The sequence below is a fragment of the Zeus faber genome (assembly GCF_960531495.2).
Source record: "Zeus faber genome assembly, chromosome: 13".
In the NCBI taxonomy this organism is placed as follows: domain Eukaryota; kingdom Metazoa; phylum Chordata; class Actinopteri; order Zeiformes; family Zeidae; genus Zeus; species Zeus faber.
In genome coordinates this window covers 3,873,799-3,887,170 of record NC_137198.1, presented here as the reverse complement: position 1 = coordinate 3,887,170, position 13,372 = coordinate 3,873,799, and the positions used below count along the sequence as shown (strand labels likewise).

The 13,372-nt window shown below is 46.8% G+C and overlaps 2 protein-coding genes across 2 annotated transcripts; one reads left to right on the top strand and one right to left on the bottom strand.

The window, feature by feature from the left end:
- Positions 1-578: 578 nt before the first annotated feature.
- Positions 579-2,802, bottom strand: tbpl2 (TATA box binding protein like 2; the record flags this gene model as incomplete). The annotated part of the gene is made up of 6 exons (XM_080012358.1): positions 579-672; positions 1,105-1,199; positions 1,472-1,639; positions 1,837-1,928; positions 2,167-2,254; positions 2,732-2,802. The coding sequence occupies 6 exons, from the start codon at positions 2,800-2,802 to the stop codon at positions 596-598; spliced, it is 591 nt and encodes a 196-aa protein (XP_079868484.1). The 3' UTR covers positions 579-595.
- Positions 2,803-6,035: 3,233 nt separating this feature from the next.
- On the top strand, positions 6,036-12,866 carry jmjd7 (jumonji domain containing 7). The gene is made up of 9 exons (XM_080012276.1): positions 6,036-6,206; positions 6,967-7,120; positions 7,226-7,364; positions 7,697-7,811; positions 10,828-10,884; positions 11,106-11,201; positions 11,300-11,376; positions 11,931-12,090; positions 12,391-12,866. Exons 1-9 carry the CDS (start codon positions 6,146-6,148, stop codon positions 12,471-12,473), a joined length of 942 nt encoding a protein of 313 aa, XP_079868402.1. The 5' UTR covers positions 6,036-6,145; the 3' UTR covers positions 12,474-12,866.
- Positions 12,867-13,372: the final 506 nt, after the last annotated feature.

Below are 13,372 nucleotides of genomic sequence, written 5' to 3'. Positions count from 1 at the left end.
GTGACATCTGCCGGTGGAGGTCACCAGACTTTATATAACCAGCCAAGATCTCTCGCCCTCTCTTCCAGAAAATACCCTTTTCTTCCTCTCTTTCCCGGAACAGACCCCAGGTGTCTACTCTTAAAACGTTGTACCATCAATGAATATTCATTTTCTAATCACTCTGTCTCCTTAGTCCAGTCGTCCAGTTCCACATTAAAATTGAACTGTCGAGTCACATGTGATTTCAATGTACTGACGCTGCTCTGAGGTCAAACCAGGTTGTTAAATAGTCTCGTCACAAGAGCAATAAACTGATCATAAACACATATCCAGAGCGATGGACGTCATGTCTAACGGTCACATGGCATGTGTAAAGGTCACATGTGTAAGGGGCACATGTGTAAAGGACATACGCACGGCTAACCCTTGTAACGTGATGTAAATGACTGAAAATAAGAAGAACAGGCGGAGCGTGACAGAAGTTGGTGGAGTCTTTATTGACAGACAGAACCCATTTTCCTAAAAAGAAAGCAGAAAACAAAGCAAACGGATCTGTTGACAGATGGATGATATAAGTTATTGGTTATATATTGGGATGTTGATGTTCAGTGTTTCATTGTTTGCGGAATCCCTTCAGGATGGGATAGATGTTCTCAAACGCTTCGTAGATCTCCTCCCGATGCTTCGCTCCTGGAACAGACAATAATAATAATAATAATAATAATAATAATAATAACATTTCATTTGTTCTGATGCTTTTAAATTCAATGTTACGTTGAGAAAACTTCCAACATGTAGTTACAAATTAAAGGTGAGTTTGTGGAATTTAGTGTCATCTAGTGGTGTACTGAACCACCCCCATCCCCCTTGCAACCCCGCAGGAGGAGCTACGGTGGCCTTCATGTGCAACAAAAGAAAACACAAAAAACATCAAAGTCCCCCTCTAGAGCCAGTGTTTGGTTTGTCCGTTCTGGGCTACTGTAGAAACATGGCGGTGCAACACGGCGGCCCATTCCCTAAGTTCTACACACTGCACCTTTCATGCACCTGTTTAAGTTACCCAATGACTTTTTATTTTTACAATTTGAGTGAAGTGCACACACGCACACACCCCAAACTGACCGGTCAGAACAACCTTCCCAGACACGAAGATGAGCAGGACGATACGAGGCTTCACCATCCGGTAGATCAGACCAGGAAACAGCTCAGGCTCATAACTACACACACACACACACACACACACACACACACACATTTTGGCTGAAGGAGGTTATTAATTGACCGTCTGGTTGCACTGGATGTTGGAGATTCAGATATTACAGGCGTGGTCGCTAGTTAGAGTTAGCATTAGCATGTAGCAGAGTAATACGAAAGACGTGAAACCTGGAGAAGTGGTTGCCCGTAGCAACGGTCACTATTAACAGATTAATGGCCATGATTAAAAAATAACGGACTGTCGCTATCGACCAATGAGAACGGAGGAAGGAACCTGGAGAACTGCTGGTGTGTGAGTACGAGTCCCTCCAGCCTGATGGGGAAGCAGACGTCGCAGCTCGCCACCATGTTCTGGATCTTAAAGTCCATGAAGCGAGCAGGGAAGCCCAGTTTCTGCACCACGCGGGCGTACTTCCTGGCTGCCAGACGGGACTGCTCCTCACTGCAGGGCACAGGGAATGCAACCCCCAACCCTGCATGTTTAGTGCCTTGCTACACAGGGAATGCAACCCCCATCCCGACAATGTTAGTGCCTTGCTACACAGGGAATAGACAACGCAGAATAGGCAGGAAGAGAGACAGGCATGCAGAGTCAGACAGACAGGCAGACAGACAGGCATGCAGAGAGTCAGACAGGACCTCTTGGCTCCAGTGCAGACCATCTTTCCGGAGCTGAAGATCAAAGCTGTTGTTCTTGGTTCTCGGATCCTCATGATCACTGCAGCAAAACGCTGCAAACATTACAGCTTTCAGTACTTCTTGTCTGCGGGGGGCCTGGCTTCCTGTCTGCGGGGGGGGGGGGGGGGGGGGCTGGCTTCCTGTCTGCGGGGGGCCTGGCTTCCTGTCTGCGGGGGGGGGCTGGTTTCCTGTCTGCGGGGGGCCTGGCTTCCTGTCTGCGGGGGGGGGCCTGGCTTCCTGTCTGCGGGGGGGGGGGGGGGGGGGGGCTGGCTTCCAGCAGCGGTGAAGCACCTTGGGGTTGTACTCCGCGTTCCTGGCTTGGAGAGCGATGAACTTGAGGTCCAGGGGGCAGCACAGGTTGACCGTGGAAACGATGTTCCTGCACAGGGATAGCCACGTCAGTGACGGCCCCAGGCCATGGGCGGCCCCCGGTCAGGTACGGCCCATGGTCATGAATGGCCCCCGGTCAGTGTCTACCCCGCTGAACAACTGATTCTGATCTGTTTCGTCAAATTTTAATCTGCCAAATCCTTAATCTAAAATCACAGAATCCAGCTGATCTCGTCAATTAGGTCTTCTTGGACGACAGTACACACACGTATGTAGTGCGCAGTACGTCATTTTGAATGCAGCACATTCACCGTAGTGGACATGTTATGGGGTCGACCATTTTGTAAGGTCCTCCAAATCGCATCTGTGTAGTCTACTACGACAACGCCCCAAATGCTAAATAGAATCATGGAAACAAATATTGCAAAAAGCAAAGTAACAGTAGCACTGGACGCAGGCGAGAGGGTTCGGAAGGAGCTGATTGGCTCTCCACCTTCGGAACCATAAACATTTTAAAAGCCCTCACTGCAGCTGGGGGATGATCCCAGACCGCTCTGTCACAGGGGTCATGGGGGTCATGGGGGTCATCGGGGTCATGGAGCAGAAGGGCGACGCCCCTGTTCCCAGACCAGGACCCGCCGTGGCCTCCGCCGGGGGCTGAGACGCTGTATTCTGGGATGAGTAGTCTGCAAAGACCCCGCTGTCCTGGGAGGCGTTGGCAGCCGCTTCTGCTCCACTTCCTGTTTGATGGGAACGTCTGGTCACAAAGAGCAGCTCCGTCAGCGCTCAACTCCACATCAGTCGTTTCTAAGTAGCGCCACCAGAAGGTGCCACTTGCGAGCGTTAGTGCGTAGATCAGGGGTCTCAAACTACAGGCCCAGGGGCCACATCCGGCTCCTGGGCCGGATAATATATTGAAAAATCTGGCCCGCAAATATTTGTTTCATTAGTAATGTTAATGTTTAATATTAATGTTTTCAAAATATAAAACAGAAATAAATCATGAGAGATATTTCTGACAGGATGACCGGACTATTGTGTGGGAGAACAAAACAAACGTCCACTTTTCCCTTGAGGTTCAACACGGGCCCCTCTAGAAGAAGACAACCTGACCAGGGGCCCCCCAGGTCATTTGAGTTTGAGACCCCTGCTCGAGATGCAGTGAAACCGGGAGAAGTGGTTCCCGCGGCAACAGTCATTAGCAGACAGCGGTCGTTATTCAGAAATAACTGTCACTGGTTGCGCTTAAACCAATCAGAATCCAGCATTCCACACAGCTGTGTATTATTTTTATATCAATGTATTATTTTAAGTAGTGTACTAATAAGGCAGTGCACTAATAAGGCAGTGTACTGTCTCCAGGCCCCTTGGTGCTGAACTCCGGCAGGAAGCTCAGGTCCAGCTGGTCGTCCAGAACGCGGCTCTTCTCCTCCACGGTGGTGGAGGACAGCAAAGCATCCTGGGAAGGATCCTGGAGGTCCAGGTCCTCCTCCAACAGGTCAGATGTCTCCTGCAGACGGAGGGAGGGAGGGACAGGGTCACGGGCGGGAGGACGGAGGGAGGGATGGGGTTGAAGACTTTATCCCCCTTTGGTCCTGGACTTCAAACCCCCTTGAGTCCTGGACTTTAACCCTTGAGTCCTGGACTTGAAACTCACATTAGCGATGGAGTTGTCGAAGTAACGCTCCAGCGCCGACTCGTCCATGTTGGATCTTCATTTGAGCAGAACCAGGTTCTCAAGTTCTGAGGCAGCTGCAGCCGATCAAAGCACCTCACCTGATCAATCAATCAATCAATCAATCAGCCAAGTTTCCACATGCCACACAAAGTGCATCAACTAATAAGTTCAATTAACAAGTTCATCAAGTTATTCAAGTTCATCAAGTTATTCAAGTTCATCAAGTTCATCAAGTTCATCAGGTTAAGTAGGTTATTTAAGTTAATCAGGTAAATCAGGTTATTTACGTTCATTAAAACAACAGAACAATAAAAATGTAGATTTTCCAAGACATGAGTCTATGAAGGTATATTCAATTTCGTCTTAATTCCTTTAGATCCGAACCTCGTCCACATCCGGACCCGGGAGCTCCGAGCTCTTCATCTCAGAGCCGTGACGTTTGGAAACGGAGCAGAGGACGCAGCAGCCTGAGGGTGGAGCCTCACTGCGCCACCTGCTGGAGGTAAAAGTCACCTCCACCCAACAATTCAGAGGAAATAAGAACACCACACAGATGATCACACCAAGTTCAACCCGATTCAAATTAAGAACCAGATCTAATAGAGTTGAAGGAGGCTGAGCTACACCCAACCAGGTGGAGGTGGTGTTATTTGGCCATGTTTGATGAATGAGTGATCGATATTATAATCTTTGTTTATTATTCTGTTTTATTTGGTTTAATGGCTGTTGGGCGCGGTGGGGAATAGGTGCAAAGCACTTCATCACAACGTGCTTAATGACTGTAAATAAATAGAGATAGAACAGCTGAGGCCTCGCCTCCCTCTTGGTTTTGAACGACCGCTTTGCAGGATTTAAATCGGATCCTCTCTCCACGATCTGATGGGACGGTGTTTGAGCTCAGCTCCACCCGGTCTGATCAGATTCTTTATCGATTAGAAGTGGACTCTAGAAGAGTGTGGACTCTAGTGAGGGAGCTCAAACAGTCGTTACCGGACGTTCTCTCATTTAGCCGAAATCACAGTTTAATCAGCGGGGACCTTCTGGAGCCACGGGAGGGACCCCCGGGGGTCCCCGGACCCGCTGTTGAGAACCACTGCTTGGCATTGGGATAACTCACTGAGAAATTCAGTTCAATGTTTTTCCTCTTAGTTCCCAGGTCAGAACTAGTTCCTTGAGTTAAATGATGTTGTTGCAGTTTTTCCACAATTGTTTACACACTAAATTGGAACTTGATACACAATCGCTGACCCCTGACTGCACCACATCCCGAGAGCAAGTCTGCGGAATCACAGGCACCACTTCTGCTTGACACTCAGTTTTCAATTCCAAATCACACTTTATGCAAAACACTAAACACAGTTCCCTACGTTAGACACAGCCTTCAAAAATTAAAATCTCGTGTTCCTCTGGAAAGCAACACCAATCACAAGCCACGATGCCACGATGCTTCATTTACCAGTTGGCACCACCTGCTGCAAGGTGGAGACCCAAGTGTTCACTGAGAAATCAGAGGGGGTCAACGGGGTCATTGACCACCCACCATATTCTCCATTACTAAAGCCAGTTGAAGAGCTTTTTGGGCATTGTGATGGAAGGCATGACCGCCATCCCCTGCACGCGTGCCTCTACTCCAGGGCCTGGAGGACGCAGCGTCGCTCCAGGGCCTAGAGGACGCAGCGTCGCTCCAGGGCCTGGAGGATGCATTTGGTGCAGGGCCTGGAGGATGCATTTGGTGCAGGGCCTGGAGGACGCAGCGCCGCTCCAGGGCCTGGAGGATGCATGTGGTGCAGTGGATGTGGGGACTTTCAGGGAGAACATGTTGTGATGTAGATGAGGTGCTGTGGTCCAACCAGACCAAGAGCAGCATGTGCAGCCTCATTGCCTTTTCCTTATATATTAGTTTTACTGTAACAATCTTTTACCATCAAATACAGTGAAAATGCAGAAGACATAAAGCTGCTGATGGATGTTCAGTGTTGTTCTGGTGTGTGTGTGTGTGTGTGTGTGTGTGTGTGTGTGTGTGTGTGTTTGCAGTGTAAATCGTGTACAGCATCACAGTGAATGAAATGAACCAACCCCTCCGTCCAGCAGGGGGCGGTGCAGCAGCTTGGAAGAAGAGGAGCGGACTGTGCGCGTGCGTACAGGATGTAAACACTGACGCATGGTCGCCGACCTGTCAGTGCTTCACTTTGTTTTCATTATGAGTGTTATTATGAAGAACTTGTAGGAAGTTATGATATTATCATATTAATAACTGGAGTCATGGCGGGAAAAGCCGAAGCTTTGAAGAAATGTTTCAAAGACTTTTCCCAGGAAGCGCGAGGTGAGTTTTACTGAAACAAATACTATCAATACTACGGTAAAATACGACGGTAAATACTATCAATACTACGGTAAAATACGACGGTAAATACTATCAATACTACGGTAAAATACTATCACTACTAAGGTAAAATACTACGGTAAAATACTATCACTACTAAGGTAAAATACTACGGTAAAATGCTATCGATACCACGGTAGAATACGATGGCAGATTACTATCAATACTACTGTAAAATACTACGGCAGAGTACTATCAATACTACGGTAAAATACTATCAATACCACAGAAAAAACTATCAATACCGTGGTAAAATATTATCAATACTGGATTAAAATACTACGGTATAATCCTATCAATACTACGGTAAAATACTCTAGTAAAATACTATGAATAGTATGGTAAAATACTATGAATACTAATTTAAAATACTATGGTAAAATACTATGTAAAGTATTACAGTAAAATAATATCAATACTACAGCAAAATGCTGTCAATACTATGGTTAAATACTACAGTAAATATAATCAATACTACGGTAAAATACTATCAATACTACGGTAAAATACTATCAATACTACAGTAAAATACTATCAATACTACGGTTAAATACTATGGTCAAATACTATCAATGCTACAGTAAAATACTACATTAAAATACTATAAATACTGCGGTAAAATACTATCACTACTACGGTAAAATACTAGTCATATTGGAGTACAGTAGTAGTACCATAAATACTAGTACTCTGTCTCCAGAGCTGTACCTGGACCGAGCGGTTCCCTACCTGGACCAGCCCCCCATCCCCCTGGACTTCTACCGCCGCTGGGTGGCTCCCAACAAACCCTGCATCGTCCGCAACGCCTTCAACCACTGGAGGGCGCTGTCTCACTGGACGCCCGGCTACCTCAGGTACTGTAGTACAACAGAGGTGCAGTACTACAGTTGTGTAGTTCTGCAACTGGGGGATCAATACAGTTACATTGATTAAAAGTCACTCTTTAACCCCTCCCCCAGGGAGAAGGTGGGGTCAAAGGTCATCACTGTTGCCGTGACGCCCGACGGCTATGCAGACGCCGTGCGCGGCGAGCGTTTCATGATGCCCGAGGAACGAAGGATGAGCTTCTCCTCCCTGCTGGACGTGGTGGAGGGAAAGGTCAGTACTTATACTGTGTCAGTACCCCCTGCAGTACTCCTGATTTCCCCTGCAGTACTCCTGATTTCCCCTGCAGTACTCCTTGTACCCTTGAGGTACTCTTGGTACCCCCTGCAGTGCTCCTGGTACCCCCAGCAGTACTCCTGGTACCCTTGCAGCACTCTTGGTACCTCCTGCAGTACTCCTGGTGCCTGCACTACTCCTGTTACCTCTGTAGTACACTTGGTAACCCCTGCAGTACCCCTTGTGCCCCCTGCAGTACTCCTGGTACCTGCAGTACTCCTGGTACCTGTAGTACTCCTGGTACCTGTAGTATTATGGTTGTCCTGCAGGTGGAGCAGCGGGGGGTGTTCTATGTGCAGAAGCAATGCTCCAACCTGACGGAGGAGCTTCCAGAACTAGAAGGAGACATGGAGCCGCACATTCCCTGGATGAGCCAGGCTCTGGGTGGGTGCACACACACACACACACACACACACACACACACACACACACACACACACACACACACTATTATTGTTATTATTATAAATATGGTTCCACTCTATTGTTATTGTTCAGATTATTATGATAATTATTTTCCAGGACAGGACAACCGCTGCAGTTATGGACACGGTTGCGGTGTCGTTAGAACCGGGACATCTCAGACATCTCGTGGTTCAAGTTCCATCCAAATTGATCCACATATGGAGCGGGAATTAGTGAAAAACCAATTCAGTTTGACACCAAATCACAGACACTAATGCATTCAACGCCAAATATGTCCAACCCGGCTAAAAGTATCTGGAACACAACAATGACATAAGCTATGAACACAGGGGTCTCGTTTGAACTGGTACATCTTGACGTTTAACTTTCATCCAATTATGGGGATGGTAGCTCAGGAGGTAGAGCTGGTGGTCTAGTGATCTAAAGGTTGCTGGTTGGATCCCAGGCTCCTCCTGCTAGCATGCTGTAGTGTCCTTGAGCAAGACACTTAACCCCTAATTGCTCCTGATGGCTGCGTCCGTCGGTGTTTGAACAATTGTAAGTCGCTTTGGATAAAAGCGTCTGCTAAATGACTAAAATGTAAATGTAAATGCAATTCGATCCACCTACGGAGCAGAAATGAGTGAAATACCCAAGTATTCAGCTGGTCCTGCTTGATTGACATGCCACTGTCCATAAACAAATGAACAAGATGATATTTCAGTAAGAGGATTTGACATCATATTATTAACTATTAATGATATTTACAGTAAGACGCTTTATAACGTCATAATTTTTACTATAAATTATATTTACAGTAAGACGCTTTATGACGTCATCATATTATTTACTATAAATGTGCAGGTTCTGATTCACCGTCACTCTGTAGTATTTAGAGATTACAAACTATACGTTTACGTATATATATTTATGTACTTTCTTACCTGGTTGATGTCTGTGGATCTGTTCCATTGATATTTTATCTCTTTGGTCTCATTACTTTGCCGGATTCATGAAAAACACTAAAAACTGTCGTCCACAAAAACACATAACCACGTGGAGTCCAATCCACTCAATGCACGACTCAGTGATGCGTTCCAGATCCAGCGAGGCATCGGAAAAATAGAAGCCGTGCAGTAATAATTACTCACAGAAATACCACAACGTTTTTCGTATTTCATGGAACAAAACGTATTGAAAATGTAACTCAAACGTAATAAATGAAAATGTCACCACTAAAATAACTGGATGACACAGTGTCCAGGGACGATCAGAATTCTTGAAACGCTGTTCTTCAGGAATATTTAAATTGAACGGCAGAACAGAAACATGCAGATGTAAGTCCATGTTGATTGGTCGAGACGTAAGTCCACCATGTTTGTTATCTTTGTATCTTGTGATGTGTTTCACAGAACCCGGAAAACTGTAGCACATACCTAAAAGGAATACACTGGACCCTGTGTATTGCAGCCTGCAGCTATATTTATTATTATAATAATAATAATAATCGTAATATTGTGAATATTATCATTATTATTACTTAATGAAGAATGAAAATAGCCTGGACTGATACAACACTGTACGATGCTCCCCCTCATGTCCACAGACTGTGGACATGAGGGGGACAGATATACAGTGTGTGTGTGTGTACACTCACCGGCCACTTTATTAGCTACGCCTGTTCAATTGCTTGTTAACACAAATAGCTAATCAGCCAATCACATGGCAGCAACTCATTGCTTTTAGGCATGTGGACATGGTGAATATGAGTTGCTGAAGTTCAAACCCAGCATCAGAACGGGGAAGAAAGGGGATTTAAATGACTTTGAACGTGGCATGGTTGGTGGTGCCAGACGGGCTGGTCTGAGTATTTCAGAACTTGCTGACCTGCTGGGATTTTCACGCACACCCATCTCTAGGGTTTATAGAGAACGGTGCGAAAAAGAGAAAATAGTGAAAGTGAGCGGCAATTTTGTGGATGAAAATGCCTTGTTGAGGTCAGAGGTCAGAGGAGAACGGGCAGACTGGTTCCAGACCATAAAAAGGCAACAGTCACTCAAATAACCACACGTTACAACCAAGGTTTGCAGAACAGCATCTCTGAACGCACAACACGTGGAACCTTGAAGCACATGGGCTGCAGCAGCAGAAGACCACAGCGGGTGCCGCTAGCAGCGCACAACAGGAAACTCAGGCTACAATTGGCACAGGCTCAGCAAAAATGGAGGAATAGAAGATTGTAAAAACGTTGCCTGGTCTGATGAGTCTCCATTTCAGCTGCCACATTCAGACGGTTGGGGCAGAATTTGGCGTAAACAACATGAAAGCATGGCTCCATCCTGCCTTGTATCAAGGGTTCAGGCTGCTGGTGCTGGTGGTGGTGTTGTAATGGTGTGGGGGATATTTTCTTGGCACACTTTGGGCCCTTAGTACCAACTGAGCATGGTTTAAAGACCACAGCGTACCTGAGTGTTGTTGCTGAGCGTGTCCATCCCATAATGAGCACAGTGCAGCATCTTGTGATGCTACTTCCAGCAGGATAATGCAGCACGTCACAAAGCTCAAAGCATCTCAACGTGGTTTCTTCAACATGACAATGAGTTGACTGTTCTCCAACGGCCTCCACCCTCATCACATGTCAATCCAGTAGAGCAGCTGTGGGAGGTGGTGCAACGGGAGCTTGGCATCATGGAGGTGCCGCCCACAAACCTGCAGCAACTGTGTGACGCTGTCAAGTCAATATGGAGCAAAACCTCTGAGGAACATTTCCAACACCTTGTTCAATCCATGCAACGAAGAATGAAGGCAGTTCTGAAGGCAACAGGCTCCAACCCGGTACTAGCAAGGTGTACCTGATAAAGGGGCCGCTGAGTGTATATATACTGTGTGTGTGTGTGTGTGTGTGTGTGTGTGTGTGTGTGTGTGTGTGTGTGTGTGTTTATATATATATGCACACACACAGAGACACACACTAACCAGGAGTCATGTCTCCCAGGAAAGTTACCTGATGCTGTAAATTTCTGGCTGGGAGAAGAGGAAGCCATCACCTCCAGTAAGCTGTGTGTGTGTGTGTGTGTGTGTGTGTGTGTGTGTGTGTGTGTGTGTGTGTGTGTGTGTGTGTGTGTGTGTGTGTGTGTGTGTGTGTGTGTGTGTGTGTGTCCTAATGTTGAAATACATTGTTGAGTCTCGTAAAAACATCTTTTGAAGTCACGAATAAAGTATTAAACTGAAAGTAACGATGACATCACGTGTGTGTGTGTGTGTGTTTTGCAGTGCACAAGGACCACTATGAGAACCTGTACTGTGTGATCTCTGGGGAGAAGCGCTTCATCCTCCATCCTCCCACCGACCGCCCCTTCATCCCCTACAGTAACCATGGCAACCGTCGCCGCATCTCCAGTTGCCATAGTACAGAAACTGACTGGTTACCATGGTAACCACCTGCTGTGTGTGTGTGTGTGTGTCAGGGTTGTACCAGCCGGCTGTCTACAGACAAACTGCAGATGGAGGCTTTGAGGTGGAGGATCAGATGGACGCTCAGAAGGTTCCTCTTCTTCCTCACCCTCCTTCTCTTCCTCATGTCACCCTCCTCTTCCTCACCCTCCTCTTCCTCACACTCTGCTCTTCCTCACCTTCCTCTTCCCTCTCACCCTCCCCTTCCTCACAGACACCCTCCTCTTTCTCACCCTCCTCTTCCTCACACCCTCTTCTTCCTAACCCTTCTCCTCTTCCTCACCGTCCTTGTCTTACTCACACAATCCTCTTCATCACCACAAGTCTTTTTGTAACGCATGTGTCTTGTCTCTGATTGGTCACTGATGTTAACATGCTAGCATCTATGGCAGTGGTTCTCAACGAGGGGTCTGGGGACCCCCAGGGGTCCTTCCCGGGGCTCCAGAAGGTCCCCGCTGTCTGACCCCTCATTAGAGTCCACACTCAATCACTTCTAATCAACCTGCGGCAGGTCAGCTTCAGTGTCCTGCTCAAGGACACTTCAGCACGGTTACAGAAGGAGCCGGGGATCGCACCGGCAACCTTCCGCTCTGTCTCCTGAGCCACTGCCCCCTGACCTCTGAAACCTGCTTGGTCCTCTGCCAGGTCCCCTGGATCCCTCTGGACCCTCTGGTTCCGGACCTGGTCCAGTTCCCAGACTACGCTGCTTCTGCTCCTGTGAGCTGCACCGTGCGACCGGGGGAGATGCTCTACCTGCCGTCGCTGTGGTTCCACCACGTCAGGCAGACGCAGGGCTGCATCGCAGGTACTACAGTACTACAAGTACTACTACCACCACACTACTACTAACACAGTACTACTAACGCAGTACTACTGCACTACTAACACTGTACTACTAACACTGTACTACTAACACAGTACTGCTGCACTACTAACACTGTACTACTAACACTGTACTACTAACACAGTGCTACTTACACTGTACTACTAACACTGTACTACTAACACAGTGCTACTTACACAGTACTACTAACACAGTACTACTCCACAACTAACAATAAGTTGTCTCTAAGTAAACCTTTTCGTTGTTGTTTTTGTACTGCAGTAAACTTCTGGTACGACATGGAGTACGACATCAAGTACAACTACTTCCAGCTGCTGAACTCTCTGTCTGGGATGGCAGGGTAGCTATGACAACACAGGATGTGTGTTGTCGTCGTCGTTCACAGTACGACTTCTGCTCCAAACTCAAGTTCAAGAAGTCCTGGTTGGACAGACTCTGATTTCCCAGCATGCATTTCACCACAAAGGAAGACTTTTATTCAACAGACCAGTGTCCATTGAGCTGATCAGTCTGGTTCTTCTCCTTTCAAACATTGTGTTTGGTGCTGGAGCAGAGCATTACGTGAGGAGTCTCCTGTGGAGTATAATAATAAATCTATCCATCAGCATGTTACTACATCAACATCAATCTCTCAATGTTCTTCATATTATTTCCTACATGATGAATAATGAAGTGTATAAGCAGTGCATTTACACAATGAGTACAAATGACAGTTGCAGACTGATAAATAAACGTGACCGGAGACCTTGTTGTACTGCTAGAACCTTAGTGAACCTTTTAGAATTTCTTTGTTTAAATCCCAAAACTACATCAAGAGAATCCAATTAATTAACAAAAAACATGAAACTTTTTCATTAATTTATTGAGCAAAATGAATGATCCAAGTTTCAGATAAAGGATGTTTAACCTTCCGATGAATATACATGAATCCATCAGCAGAGGAACCCCCAGAACTGCTCCACCCCAGAGATACTGCAGAGGAGCTCCATCCTACTGCCCCAAACCACAATACTGTCCCAAACCACCTTCCTGTCCCAAACCACCTGACTGTCCCAATCCACCACAATGCCCCAACCACAATACTGCCCCCAACAACCCTACTGCCCAGACCATTCTACTGCCCCAAAAAACCTGACTGCCCCAACCACCCTACTACCCAAAACCATCCTACTGCCTGAAATCACCCTACTGCCCCAACAACCCTACTACCTGAAACCACAATACTGCCAAAACAATCCTACTG

Excerpts from the sequence above, each read along its gene's own strand:
- jmjd7 (XM_080012276.1), top strand. The coding sequence starts at position 6,146 with ATGGCGGGAAAAGCCGAAGCTTTGAAGAAATGTTTCAAAGACTTTTCC. Across the intron at positions 7,365-7,696 it reads TGGACGTGGTGGAGGGAAAG|GTGGAGCAGCGGGGGGTGTT; the intron begins GTCAGTACTTAT and ends GTTGTCCTGCAG. Across the intron at positions 11,377-11,930 it reads ATCAGATGGACGCTCAGAAG|GTCCCCTGGATCCCTCTGGA; the intron begins GTTCCTCTTCTT and ends GTCCTCTGCCAG.